Source organism: Sphaeramia orbicularis, chromosome 16, assembly GCF_902148855.1.
Source record: "Sphaeramia orbicularis chromosome 16, fSphaOr1.1, whole genome shotgun sequence".
NCBI lineage: Eukaryota > Metazoa > Chordata > Actinopteri > Kurtiformes > Apogonidae > Sphaeramia > Sphaeramia orbicularis.
Genome location: NC_043972.1, coordinates 7,271,916 through 7,287,319, shown reverse-complemented (window position 1 = coordinate 7,287,319; position 15,404 = coordinate 7,271,916). Strand labels below are relative to the sequence as shown.

General features: G+C 33.9%; 1 protein-coding gene across 1 annotated transcript; it reads right to left on the bottom strand.

Moving 5' to 3' along the window:
• Window positions 1-4,828: 4,828 nt before the first annotated feature.
• On the bottom strand, window positions 4,829-15,303 carry LOC115435662 (2-iminobutanoate/2-iminopropanoate deaminase-like). The gene is made up of 6 exons (XM_030158225.1): window positions 15,176-15,303; window positions 13,487-13,592; window positions 13,028-13,082; window positions 12,858-12,926; window positions 5,414-5,469; window positions 4,829-5,309 (listed from the first exon to the last, which is right to left on the bottom strand). The coding sequence occupies exons 1-6, from the start codon at window positions 15,238-15,240 to the stop codon at window positions 5,250-5,252; spliced, it is 411 nt and encodes a 136-aa protein (XP_030014085.1). The 5' UTR covers window positions 15,241-15,303; the 3' UTR covers window positions 4,829-5,249.
• Between the last annotated feature and the right edge of the window lie 101 nt (window positions 15,304-15,404).

The window sequence follows — 15,404 nt, the reverse complement described above, 5'->3', positions numbered from 1 at the left end:
GGAAAATTTAGTAATTATGGAATACAATAGCCTTACAATCATGTTGTTATGGCCAGAAGGCTTTGGCGGGGACTGCTGGATAAATGTGGTACAGCATGCATGAATACACAACAGCATAAAAACATCCCCATCTAGAACCTGTGGATCCCCACAGGTCAGCACTCTAGTTATATATACAATCGCAGAAGAAGTTATTAGACCAAATCTTGTTTTCTTCAATTTCTTGTTCTTTTTTTTTGTTTCATATTTTTATTGATGTGTATACAAGAAAATGAAAGGTACATGCCAATACCATGGCACACTGATGTCAACATTAACCAGGTTTATAAGCGCATTACTTTCAGATTTGCATTTTTTTTTTTTTTAGGAACAAATAACAATGAAACCTGGCAAACAATACAATGAAAAGAATACTAAGACATAGTCAGAATAAAATAATTAAACTGGTGACATAAACATAAGAAAATAAATAAATAAATAATAATAAAGGGGAAAAAAAAGGGAGGGGTAAGGGAATTACATTGTCTCAAAAAAAAAAAAATCCATAAATAGTTGCCATGTATTGTAGAATTTCTTCGTTTCCTCGTTTTGAATATCTAATTTTCTCTATTTTTAAAATTTCTTGTTCATTTTAATGCCTGGTACAACTAAAGGTACATTTGTTTGGACAAATATAATGATAACAACAAAAATAGCTCATAGTAGTTTAATTTCAGGGCTGATATCTATCCATTTTCCATGTTTTCTTGATAATAACCAAAATCACTTCAGTTCTTACAACAATATCTATGGCACTGTACTGACAAAAACAGTGCTTTTTAGGCATTCCATGTTTTCTTTTTGTTTGTTTTAGTCACATGATACACACAGGAGTTAGTACGTGATTGCATAACCATTGTTTTTGATGACTTTTGATGGTTTAATAACACTGGGTTACAAAAAATTTTTTTGCAAGTTGTCTAGGTTTTTTCAACTGAATTAGGACCATTTTGCACCGCTAAATCCAAAAATGACATCTGTTTTTCTCAATCAGGTCAGGGTTTTTTTGCTAATTTGATTTTGAAAAATTGGATCTTCTCACAAAATTGATTACATTTTTGTGACTTTATCAGTTGATTTTTTTATATAGTTCTCACCCAAAATAGGTTTTAAGAGGAAAAGAATCATTTTCTAACAGGATGTACAGGGGTTGGACAAAATAATGGAAACACCTTAAAAAATCAACAAAATATAATTTAATATGGTGTAGGTCCGCCTTTTGCGGCAATTACAGCCTCAATTCTCCGAGGTATTGATTCATACAACTTGTGAATTGTTTCCAAAGGAATTTTAAGCCATTCTTCAGTTAGAATACCCTCCAACTCTTTTAGAGACGATGGCGGTGGAAATCAACGTCTTACTTGAATCTCTAAAACTGACCATAAATGCTCAATAATGTTGAGGTCTGGGGACTGTGCCGGCCATACGAGATGCTCAACTTCATTAGAATGTTCCTCATGCCATTCTTTAACAATTCTAGCTGTATGGATTGGGGCATTATCATCTTGAGGTGAAGGTGTTTCCATTATTTTGTCCAACCCCTGTATTTATTTAGTGTTACAAACTTTAATTCCCGTAAACTGAATAATAGATGTTGATAAAGGTAAGTACATGTAAACTGAACATTAAAGCAACCATGTGGGTGCCCAAACTTTATCTTGGTCACCAAGTTTAATACCAAAATAAGATTGGTAAGCACACTTTATGAAACTTGTGACTTGATTCCTGTTAGGTACAATGGTGTATTCACCGCAGATGTACCAGAATACGTCAGGCTTATTTTTGCAAGATCTTCTACAGTAGTCGAAGCCATTTCATTCACCTGTAATATTAAAAAAAACATTAATCATAAATTGGCAAAAGTAAAATCTTCAGAACTTGTTTATTGCAAGAAATATGAAAGAATTTTGTATCATATGATGTGAAAATGCCCATAAATGTAAGCAAAAATGTTAAAAAGCCAATATGTAGCATAGTTCAGAAAGTTGACCTGATTGAGCAAAATTAATGTGTTTTTGGATTCAGCACACCAAAATTATCCTAAATCAGCTCAAAAAACTTCAACAAAATTTGTTGTTGACCAGTGTTATTCTTTCCGCGACTGTATAGTGTTAAATGTGGACCTACATGACAACACATTTCCACTGTAAAAACCTGAGTTCAACACAGACCCATCCTCCTCACTCATTATGTAAATCAGTGAAGTTGTTACGAGAACAAAACGTGCCAGGTTCAGCCACATGAAATTTACTACAAGGTTAAACTTTGCATGAGAAGGTCGGTGCTTCACTTCTGAGGCTGAATATGCGTATGTACGACACCTGCAGAGCATTAATACCACAACGTATACATTAAACTGACAGAATGCGTACACTTAGGGCGACAACTTGGACTCTGCTGTATATTTCTGATTAAACCCCAGTTCATTGAGCGGTGAAATCAGCCTGTGATGTTGACATGGAAACGCCTGCAGGTGCACAGCGTTCAGTGGCGTGTACTAACCTGTTGCTGTTGTAAAAACTTTGTGGAGTGAAAAAACATTGAGGAGCATGTGTGCAGTGAGAGTTTCTGTTTAAAATCAATGAAATCAGAGCGGTTATCTGGAAAAAAAACAACAACATACGTCATCATGCAAAAGTCCTAGTTTAGTAAAGTTCTAATTAGCACATATGCATTCCACTTTTTGAACTTTTACCCTCTGGCAGACACTTCCGGACGCTAAAGGCCAGCACAAACCGTCTGAAAAACAGTTTTTATCCCAGGGCCATAATTGCACTGAATACTGCTGGACATTAATTAATTGTGTGGAATGCTGAATGTTGTCCAGAGTATATAATGTTTTATGTCTGTTTTATACTTCTAGTAACACTCTTTTTTTTATGCTGCTTTTTAGATATTATGCCATCAGGATTTTTTTTTATATTTTAGTTTTTATACTCTTTTATATACATTATTTATGCTTTTTTTATGGCACCTAGGACAATTGCATTTTTTAATTTCATTGTACCTGTACAATGACAATAAAGACATTCTATTCTATTCTATTCTATTCTATTGTCTCTGTATTAGATCCAATCTGATACACTATAAAAAAAATTTAAGGATATTTTTAATTTTTGGGCTATTTTTTTTTTTTTTTTCAGTTGGGGTTCTTGCACAGCACTTTTACTTTTTGTGTCTGAATTGAATTGAAACACATTTTTTTAATGACCAGACATAGTTTTTTTTTTCAAATGGCAAAAATGACACAAAAATTACAAAAAAAATTAAATACCCTTAACTTTTTGTTTGTAGTGTATATGTGAAGTATGTACAGCAGAAAAAACGAAAGTATCAGGGATTTAAAAATAAATAAATAAATAAATAAATAAATAAATAAATAAATGGTTTCTACAAACCAACATCGTAGTATTTAGTATCTATGTGATGTCTTTAATTTTTTAATTCATTGCATTCATTTCCTGATGTTTTAAACCAGGTTTCATTCAACACGTCAGATGTTTTTACTTGTCTGTGCTGCTTCTTGTCATGGAGTCAGAAGGTCACACTAAACACTGACTTTAACCTTTACAACCCATTTAGTTCAGTTTTTATGTGTCTTTTAAGGCTGTGCACATATTTTCTGTATTTTTTTGTCATAGTTGAAGAAAAAGAATGACAAATAAGCATGTATGTATCATTTCAACCCTGAAAAAACAACAAAGATAAAGGTAGAATAAAACTTTTGCACAGGACTGTTTATATAGAATTACTGGCCTGGCTTTAAAATGAGGCTCAGAGACACGGAAATATCAACAAATATAATTAAATAACCAAAAATGGACCATTTTGCATGAGAAAATCATTTTTAGACACCTCAAAGTCATTAATAAACATTCTTTTTTGTCACAAGTAAACTGAATGCACTTTTTCAGATTACAAAAACTGTGCTACTGGTTTTTCATTTAAGGCAATAAAAATCAGAGCCGCAACGTTTAGTCGACCAACTGTCAAAACAAATGATGACTAAATTATTTGTTTTGGAGAACGGCCTGTTTTGTTTTGTTTTGTTTTGGGGTTTTTTTGTGTTTTTTTTTTTTTTTTTTTTTTTTTACAAGAAGCAACGAATCAAGCAATTATCGAAACAAAAACCAGATTAACATAATGAAAAAAGACTATTAGTTGAAAATCTGACAGTTTTTGTCCCTCTGTATCTTTATTTTGATGGTTCTCCAGGCCTTTTTGAGTGTTCTTGTCCATAATAATTTCATTTCATGCTTTGATGATCACTGTAATTGTAGAGTTCTTCCAGAGCCGCCACAAAAGAAAGGTAATTACACTCCAGCGTTCTTTTTGCTCCTTCAAAATCTAGTTAATTGCACAAGAAATGCCATTAAACTGTACAGATGTTTATACTACACCCTTATGTTTATAGTTCATATGTATATAAAATTTCTTTTTTTTTTTGTTTTACTTTGTTACATTTTTTAAAAAAATTATATCTTGAATTTTTCATTTACTAGAGAGACATGTACTGGTAAAAATTCCATGTATGTGTTACATAGTTGGCAAATAAAGCTGATTCTGATTCTCATAATTGCTTACAAAAGATGGATTCAGGGTCGTTTAGTGGTAAAACAAAGAACAGACAGACAGAGAATGTGACTGGATTCTTTGACTATGCCTTGTAAGACTTTTGCACAGTATTTTATTTTTTTTATGACAAATAAAGAATAAAAACAGTTGTTATGTATCATGAACTGAGCTTAGAATAAAAGTGAACAGTTCAGATAAAATCAACAAAACACCCTTTAAGTAAATTGCAATATTTTAATGACTTATATTTGATCATGTATCATCAGATGCACAACAACATAAGAGTAGTGGTGTAATTTAATACAGCAAACAAGTTTAGGTACTTTGCAGCTATCGCTAGTGAAATATGAGATGGAAATAAAATGCAGCGTCATCTCCAAACGTCTGTCATCAATGTTAATGAAGATGAGAAAGTGCCCTGAGCCTGGTGTTAACCTGCAGGCAGACTCATGTTCACATCAGCGCTACATTAGATAAAACTGTACAAACATCACAAGTCTATAGCAAAATGAATTAATCCTCCAGGGAATTTAATTGTATTATATCTTGTTGAACACTGGTCCACAAAAAGGCACATTTAGAGTTTAACGATGATTAGTTTTCACATTTTAATCGCCTCCTGATCGATGCCGTTGTTAGGATGCGTCTGTCAGAGGCCCCAGGACGGCAACCGCTTCGATCTCAACCAGTCCACCCTGAAAAACAGAAAAAAAAAACAAGAGCAGAGAGTAGACGAGGAGCAGAGACGACAGCTTTCCACTAAACGATCAATGTAAAAAAAAAGAAGAAAAACACTCACTCTGGGCAGAGCAGCGACCTGGTAGGCAGCTCGAGCTGGGAAGCTGCTGCTGAAAACTGAAAAAAGAAAGAAGATATATGAAAAAACATGATTATAATAATTCTAATTGTTTAATTTCATTTACCCCTTATTAATGCAGGACAAGAACTTTCATCCTAAATAATATTCCACTATTATTGGTGTCATCTCAACAGTATTTTCCACTTTTCTGACATTTCAAACATATAGGATATACTGATGCGTCTATTTTAACCCTTTCATGCACAGTGGTCACTACAGTGGACAATCATTCTACAGCTGATCTCTTGTATAGGGTGGGGAAGCAAAATTTACAATATTTTGAGGCAGGGATTGAAAGACAGTGTATGACCAATTAGTTTATTGAAAGTCATGAGAATTTATTTGCCACAAGAAAACTGACATAATAGAAAATGTTTTTATTCTATGTGTCCTCCTTCTTTCTCAATAACTGCCTTCACACACTTCCTGAAACTTGCGCAAGTGTTCCTCAAATATTCGGGTGACAACTTCTCCCATTCTTCTTTAATAGTATCTTCCAGACTTTTCGTAATAGTTTTGCTCATAGTCATTCTCTTCTTTCCATTATAAACAGTCTTTATGGACACTCCAACTATTTTTGAAATCTCCTTTGGTGTGACGAGTGCATTCAGCAAATCACACACTCTTTGATGTTTGCTTTCCTGATTACTCATATGGCAAAAGTTTCTGAAAAGGTATGGATAATAGTGTTAGGTATGATTATGACATCAGTATATGTTTGGTTTCAAAACAACTGACGTAGTGCCTGCTGAGAAAAAACAACTAAATGTTCATTGTAAATTTTGCTTCCCCACCCTGTATATTCATGGATTTTGTTTTAGTTTCATATCTGCCAACACATGCATCATCCCATACACTACAACTGATAACATTACTGGAACTTTGCTGTTCTTGATAAACCTGATCTAACATGTTTGAGTGTAAATCAATTGCTCGTTACCGTTATTAGACTGTAATTAACAACAGAAAGATTTTTGTTTTGTTTTTTTTTTTTGCATATTATCTCTATGAAGTGAGTAATGACTTGTATTAGAGTTTGTTAAAATGTGAGAAAACTTCAGATTAACAGCAATAAAATGTTCTTATTTCATAGTTTTCACACAGTATATCAGTAAATACTTGTTTTCTTTGCTTTCTTTGGTGTCCAGTTTAGTGGACATTTTTGCAACTCTATGGAAAATAGCTTCATAAAAAAAAATGCCTAAAGAGGAATAAAAACACTCAGGAAAAAAAAAAAAAAAAAAATCTTGATTGAGGTTCTCATAATTCATGCATGAAAGGGTTAAAGTTCCCTGTGAAAATGTACTTTTACTGGAAAACATATCTAGGTTTTATCTAATCTGCTTGTTTTACCTTTTATTTGTTTTATGATATTTTATTCACATCCTTTATGTTTTGTATTTTATCCATTTCTTTGTAAAGAACTTTGTACTGAAAAGTCTTATTCTCCTCCTTCTTGTTCTCTTGTTCTTTTCGCCTTCTTCTTTTCCCTCCTTTGGACATTTGCACATGTATGGATCACATTCTGAATCTAATCTAATGAATCTAATTAGCACATTTTCCTGCAGGGTATAGAAATCAACCACATGCTCATCTGGAGTAAAGACACTGGTCATTCACGGTAGAGATCTGGAAAAAGGTCCATGAAACTCACCTAATATTAAACCTTTTGACAGAGGAGATCAATGGTTTTATGGATATGAGTAAATATTATTAGATGACATTACTGACACTCATGAATGTCACAGACTCAATGTGATGCTGCTGTTTTTAACAAACTGCTCTGAACATTTTTTTTTTCCCAATTGAGAAATATGGCGTTAAATTAATATTTCTGCTGTTATGATGCTGGACAAGACACGTTAAGAAAAAATTTTAATTAACATTTCAGGAAATAAAAATTTGAGAAACAGATAAATGTCATTAGAGAGAGCCATACTGAGGTGTTTTGTTTTTTTAAACAAAGTATACAAGAGGTAAGCAAACTTACATAAAAAAAATATTAAAACCTACATAGAAAATAAATAAATAAGTAAAATGAAATAAATGAAAAGAAGAAAAATTTCTTGTTTTTAGGTGTTCTTTTGCTTCTTAAATCTATTTCATCCATTTTTTAACACCATAAGAATAAAATATTTAATCTTACCTATTTTTACATTTCATCATTTTTAGATTTTAGATTTAGGTTTAAATTATTTCTGCACTGACTACTAAAATTATTACTAAATATATTATGTGCTTTTTGATGTTAAGCTGATGGACCTAAGTCACTAATTTTTTTCCTTCATGCGCCACCACGTTTGAATGACAACAAAATTAACCTTGAACTTTTTTTTACCAGAAGATATTTGAAGCAAAAAAACAGGGAGGAACATCTGTCACTGATGGAAAACTATGAAAAACACATTTATATGGGTATATACAAGAATTTTACATGAATATTCACTTTCACTGGTCATGTCAACGGCTTATTCAGAAGATTATCTGTTATGGAATTGGGGAAAAACCAGAAGTGAGCAAGTAAATGCATTCACTAATCACAGGTGCCACTAACGGCCCTAATAAAGGATCGTTTGCATTCAGATTTGCACAGGAAACATTATCAGGGACAGTAATGTCACCTGTGCTTTACCTGCTCTGTTCAGTTTATCATCACATTTAATACATACTATAAAAAAGAATTGTGTTTTAAATAGAAAATAATAGAGATTAGGGGCAATATTTCAGAACAGGTAAACTTAACAGATATATTGAAGTACTACTCTTTTGAAAAGTCTCAGCATTATTTACTTTATTCTGCAAACTAGAAGCACTCGGAGAGCGCAGACCTCCGCCAAGGCTGATCAGTGGCCCCCCCCCCATGGGCCCCCCCACCCCCGATCACCACCAAAATTTAATCATTTCTTCCTTATCCCATTTCCAACAAACCCTGAAAATTTCATCCAAATCTGTCCATAACTTTTTGAGTTATGTTGCACACTAATGGACAGACAAACAGACAGACAGACAGACAAACAAACAAACAAACAAACAAACAAACCCTGGCAAAACAACCTCCTTGGCGGAGGTAATAATCTGTGAATGTGTTTAAAAGAAAGTCTACTGTACATAAAAACAGCTGCAACACAGAAAAGAACACAGATTCAGAAAGCCACATTATCAGACATAAATAACACTGGTCAACAACAAATTTATTGTTGAAGTTTTTTGAGCTGATTTAGGATAATTTTGGTGTGCTGAATCCAAAAATCACATTAATTTTGCTCAATCAGGTCAACTTTCTGAACTATGCTACATATTGGCTTCTTAACATTTTTGCTTACATTTATGGGCGTTTTCATATCATATGATACAAAATTCTTTCATATTTCTTGCAATAAATGAGGTCTGAAGATTTTACTTTTGCCAATTTATGATTAATGGTTTTTTTAATATTACAGGTGAATGAAATGGCTTGGACTAGAAGATCTTGCAAAAATAAGCCTGACGTATTCTGCTACATCTGCGGTGAATACATCATTGTACCTAACAGGAATCCTGTTAGAAAATGATTTTTTTTCTCTTAAAACCTATTTTGGGTGAGAACTATAAAAAAATCAACTGATAAAGTCACAAATGCAATCAATTTTGTGAGAAGATCAAATTTTTCAAAATCAAATTAGCAAAAAAACCTGACCTGATTGAGAAAAACAGATGTCATGTTTGGATTTAGCGGTGCAAAATGGTCCTAATTCAGTTGAAAAAACCTAGACAACTTGCAAAAAAACATTTTTTGTAACCCAGTGTTATCAGGGACAGTAATCTCACCTGTGCTTTACCTACTCTGTTCAGTTTATCATCACATTTAATACATACTATAAAAAGAATCGTGTTTTAAACAGAAAATAATAGAGATTAGGGGCAATATTTCAGAACAGGTACACTTAACGATTTACTGAAGTACTACTCTTTCGAAAAGTCTCAGCATTATTAACTCTATTCTGCAAATAATCTGTGAATGTGTTTAAAAGAAAGTCTACTGTACATAAAAACAGCTGCAACACAGAAAAACACAGATTCAGAAAGCAACATTATCAGACATAAATAATAGTTGCTCTTTGGTGAATGTAGTGCAATAAAGTGACAGGAATGATCATGTGAAGGTCTTCCACACCTTGACAGATTCACTCAGGTGTTTTCACTTGTTCTGCTTGATTTAGTCTCTGTGGAGCAGCAGCGTGAACACGAAACCAACTACGATCATCACATAAAGGTATGAGAACTTCACCTATTTTACTTCAGGTGAATAAATCATAGATCATAACATTAATATCTTTCACTGAAATTAGAGTTTTCCAAATACCTCAAACATCCTGAATTACTTTAATCTTTTCATGCACAAATTATGAGAACCTTAATCAAATTTTTTTCCTGAGTGTTTTTATTCCTCTTTAGGCATGAAAAAACAATGCGATTGAAAATTTTCTTCTGAAAAATAAATAAAATAAAAATAATTTAAAATTAAAAAAAATAAATAAAAAAAAAAAATGAAAAAAAAAAAAAATTCTTATGAAACTATTTTCATGAAGTTGCAAAAATGTCCACTCAGCTGGACACCACACGTTTAATTTTTGACACACAGAAACATGAATTTACTGATAAATTGTGTGAAAACTATGGGGAGGGCTTGTGATTCTGGGGGTTTATGCTCAGGAGAGATCTACATAATGTTACCAATTCATGTCAGAAAAAATATGTAGTGTCTTAAAACTTTAATAAAGATGTGTAAAAAAATAAATAAATAAATAAATAAAAAACAAAAAGAACAACAAAATGCATGAATATACAAGAAACAGCTCTAGAATAGCTGTCCACTGTAGTGACCAGTATGCATGGAAGGGTTAAATACCACTGAGGTGAATATGGATGTTTTCTCATTGTGTCTGTGGATTCCCATGAGCAGGGCTTTGTAATCAGAGTAAAGTGAGCGGTGGATGTGGCATGTTGTTTGACATTTACTTGAGGCTTAATCCACCAGAAGCAGCAGCTCAGGTTTCACTTTCCTTAATGACTCAGCACACTCCTGCAGGCTTTTGTTTCCACATGTTGACAAAATTGCAAAGACCCTGAACGCTTCGGGTGCATTTGCTCAACATTTACCCCTTGGTCTAGTTATAATATGATAAAACTGAGTCTAAAGAACACAACTGAGTGAAAGGGAGCCTAATTATTAAGCACAATATGTGTCTGATTGAAGCAGGTTTTCTGGGTTGTGCTGACACCTAGTGGCTCAATCTGTACTGCAGCGTAGAAGAGCCTACAGGGTATCCACAAAGTCCCTTTACAATTTAAAAAAAAAAAAAAGTTTCTACATGCTGGAAGGGTTTCCTGGGACAGAGAGGCAAACCACACCCACATTTTTTGGTCCTGTATGAAAATTACAACTTTTTGGAAATATGTTGGAATAAAAATAGAACAGATTCGGGGTTTTAAATTACAGCAACCCACTTTGTCACTATTGTTAGAAGATCTTCCTGATGATTTAACAATAAATGATAAATACCTTCTAAAAATCTTTGGTGCTGCAGTAAAAAAAAAAAGAAAAGAAAAAAATCGTAAATAGCTTCAATTTGATCCACTAGTGCTGGAGGACTGGTTGAAAACTGTTGATGAAATTCATAAAATGCAGAGATTAACATTTATGCTGAGGCTGCAAGATGAACTTTACATGATAAGATGGGGCAAATGGATTAGTTTCTTTAAAAACAATGAGTGGTTTGTCTCATAGTCCTGTGAAATTCTATATAAACTGCTGCTCTAAAAAATTTATTAAGTAACTTGATTGCTATTTCATAACTGTAACCTAAATTATCATTACTATTAGATTGTGACTAGTATCTGTTGCCGATTGTTGTTTATTTTCTGTATGACAATGATAAATAATAAAAACTAAGTGTAAAAAAAAAAAAGTGGTTGACGAAACATGTTAATCATATTTGTTCTACGTAGTCAGTGGTAATCAAAGTTTTTATTACATTATGGCATCATGTGCAATCAAATCATTGGTTAATTTTTCTTCAACGAGAGATCGATTATTGCAAATGTTTACCTTTGACCTTTTGACTGAATATGTGTCACCACAACTGGATGACCTTCAACCAACTATACTCAGTGCCAATGAAAACACAACACTTGAATGTGTTTTATTGTTCCTGAGCTGCATCAGTATGTTTAAGTTTCACCTGTATCAGATAATCCCAGTCAATTTCTGAACAACCTGTGACGGGTTGAGCTGTTGTCACGCTTGAATGAACTTGTCTGCATTCATAAGACTTGTTTTTCTCATTGCTCAGCAATGAACTGCTCAACTTAAGGAACTGTGGTCAGTTAAGGAGTGCTCATGTTCTGTATATAAAGGCAAACTGAAAAGCACCAAAATCATTTGCAATAACTCAGCGATGCCTAGACTAACACGGGACCACAGATGCCATGCTATGGGGCTCCTGGAGGCCGGAATCTCTGCTCGGCAGGTGGCGCGCCGTTTTGGATGCAATGTGTCCACCATAGTCAGGATGCAACAGAGGCATGAAGAAACTGGCTCAGCTGCAGACAGACCTGGACCTGGACGAGCACGTGTGACCACGCCACAGCAGGATCACTTGAGCTGCAGCACCTCCAGGACCGCTTTGAGACTTTTGGTTTTGGGGGTCTTTGAGTTTCTGTCTTTATCCTTATTTGTTGTCAACAAATTTGGATGTGATTTTTTTTTTTTTTTTTTTTTTTTTTTTTTACTGTACAGAAATGGCCTATGATTAATTCCAAAGAGTTATGGAATAAAAATCCTCACAGATTAAAAAAAAAAAAAAAAAAAAAAAAGAATCTTCAAGTGTTGCGTTTTCATTGGCACTGAGTATATCATTTTCCAGGTAGACGGTGCACCACCACATTAGGAACTGCATGTTGGTGGGTTCATAAATCAAACATTTCCACTACATTTCCCTGGACACCTTGTTCACCAGATATCACCCCCCCTGGATTTCTTTCTATGGTGTTATGTTAAAAATATTGTGTATGGAACAAAGATATAGGACCTGAAGCCAAAGCTCACTGATACCATTGACCCCACTGATGAGGCTACGATACAGGACATGGAAAGAAATCCAGTATCGTCTGGATGTGCTTCATGCAACTAATGGTGTCCATATAGAGGTGGATTAAAGGAGGCAAAAAACCTTCAATATCTACTTTTTATTTTGTAATAATACCCACAGATTTGTCTATTCATTTACTTTTGTAATAAATTTGTTAAACTGTAAAGAGACTTTATGGACACCCTGTATAACCTTGACAGAACTGTAGAAAACAGAATATAAATAGATAATCAAATATAGATAATCATACTTACACTGCTTGTAAACATCATTGACATTAGTGAAGTCGTTCATGTCGGCTAAGAGCACCGTGGTTTTCACAACTGTAAAGAAAAAAAAAAAAGATTAAAACCTCTGCTTGCATCCACATTTCAATGACTTATTAAAAATGTTTCACTTTTAGATAAGATGCACATTTTCTTACCGTTCTCATAACCACAACCAGCAGCTTTAAGGATTTCACCCATGTTCACAAGAGCCTAAAGGAGGAAAAGTGAGGTTTTTGCAATTAACAAAGAATAAAAGGTTTTATTGTGGACATTGTTCACCCTGGCAATCAGTGTTTCATAAAAAGAAAATGTATAGGGAGACATCTGTGACCTCCTCTTCTGTTTTATTATACTTTGCAGGAAAATGAGCATATTCAGTGATTTATTTTGAGACGAGTCAAGGTTAGCCATCCCAAGGCAGCACAACTGAAAAATAAGTCAATGCAACTTTGTGTTTCCTTTGCAACGAGTTTATAACCTGAATGTTTGGTCAAAAAGTCCTCAAAGTATATTTGATTTATTCGTAACATGTTGATACGAGAAATAATAATCTGTTCAACTGTACACAGTATGTTGCAGAACTCCCTGTTTAAGGTGGATTTGTGCTGGGTTACCTGTCTGGTTTGGGCCTGAACGCCACCGTCCACCAGCTGACCGCTAGCGGGGTCCATCCCCAGCTGTCCGGAGATGTACATGGTCCGATCTACCAACACCGCTTGACTGGAAGACAAACAAAATGAACAGAGGGTCATCTAAGGTAGGACACAGGGTTTTCACCTTCAATAAGTTAAATCAGTCAGGGAAAGACAAAACTATTCCCCTGTAGACAAAATGTTCCTGAAGGTAAAATGGACCCAGAAGCCACATGGTGTTCATATCCATTAATAAGTCAGGATAGAGCTTGAACTTGAACTGAACTTCTGAAAGACAAAAAACATCAGTAGAAATAGCAGTCCATTGTGGGGTTAAAGTACAAACTAAAACCTGCACTTTGCTCCAGAGAAGCACATTTTACTGTGTGATTCCTGCCCCCCCTCCAACAACAGTGCAACCAACACAACTGCACATTCTCCAAACATGCATGAATGGAAGACATTCAGATTTTTACTCATTTAAAAGTATTAATACCACACAGAGGAAATACTTAAAGGTGTTCTGAGGACAGCAAAAGTTGTCACTGTGCAGTAAGGAGTAGTTTTTTCAATATATGTTATGTTTACGGAGTCAAATGACTGCTTAATGTGAATGGTGCATTTTACTGCTGTACATGTTTAACCCTCCGGTATCCTGTCCAGTAAGGCCCCTACTAAGCACCAAGTGTGCCTTTTTTGCACACTTGTGGAATAATGTCAAAAAAAGTTCATACAGTTTGTTTTTAATTCTTTTACATTTTTTCTATTTCATCAACTTGAGTCGTAAATAAAAATACCAAATACTCAATAACTGTCACATTTTTTAACCCTTTAAAAGCCGTGTTTTTTATAATGTAAACAAACCTTTTTTTTTTTTGGATGCAAAAAACAAAAAAAAACAAACATTTTTTTTCAATATACTACACAAAAAGTGGATTACATATTATTTGATTTTTGCAGCCTGGCATATGTCAATGATTAACTCCAACAGTGGTTAATTTGCATTAGTATTTTTGGCGCCAGGTCAAATGTTCAAAATACTAGCATCTGTCACCAAGTGTGCGTAAAATGCACACCTATAAATGAAACTATTAAATATTTATATTGATTTATTTTTCTGCTCTAATTTGATTTCATTTTTGTAAATCAAGGTCAGCCCTAATCATATATCAAATGGAAGAAATAGTGCGTTTTAGGCACACTTGGGAGACAGATGCTAGTCTTGTAATTTTCTTTTGTTTACAATGTGCAAATTTTAAAGATCATGCAAAAATGAACAACTTTTGAATTCTAACCTTATTTAAATTGTGAAAAATAATATGAAGTTTTTAAAATGAATGAATATGCCTAAAAGGCGCACCTGGATACCGGAGGGTTAATGTTATGGCTTTAACTAATAAATAATTTAATACTACAATAATTTAATACGTTATAAAAGATGATCCTGTAAAACTGAATGACAAAAAGTGCAGTAAAATGTAGAACTGCCCTCTGAGATGTAGTGAAGTAAAAGTGCATCATAATACATGTAGTAAAGTACCTTAAACTTCTAACTCAGTGCAGTATAAGTTGGTTACATACCATTACTGTTCCACTACTTTGCACATGTGGCCTCCGTTACTTCAATGACTTTACTCGTTATTTAAGCTATTTAACTCTATCATGCCTCACCTGTACGGTCCGATGGCAGCAGGAGCCTTACTTGTGCTGATGATCTTCCTGATTAATGTAGCCATATTTAACGAAAATATCTGCACTTAACCCAATTCAATGTCACAAGTGTTGCAGCAGCTGCAGAAAGAACGAAAAAAAACAACCTCAGGTGACATAAGCAGATACACCGTAATGCATGGTTTAGACGCGCAGAAAATATTTAATTTATGTATTTTCTTTTGTGCGA

Bases quoted from the DNA above. Each gene is read 5' to 3' on its own strand.
- LOC115435662 (XM_030158225.1), bottom strand. From the start codon at position 15,240: ATGGCTACATTAATCAGGAAGATCATCAGCACAAGTAAGGCTCCTGCT. The intron at 13,593-15,175 runs GTGAGGCATGAT...TTTGTCTTCCAG, and splicing joins GCTGCCATCGGACCGTACAG to TCAAGCGGTGTTGGTAGATC. The intron at 5,310-5,413 runs GTGAGTGTTTTT...TCTGTTTTTCAG, and splicing joins AGGTCGCTGCTCTGCCCAGA to GGTGGACTGGTTGAGATCGA.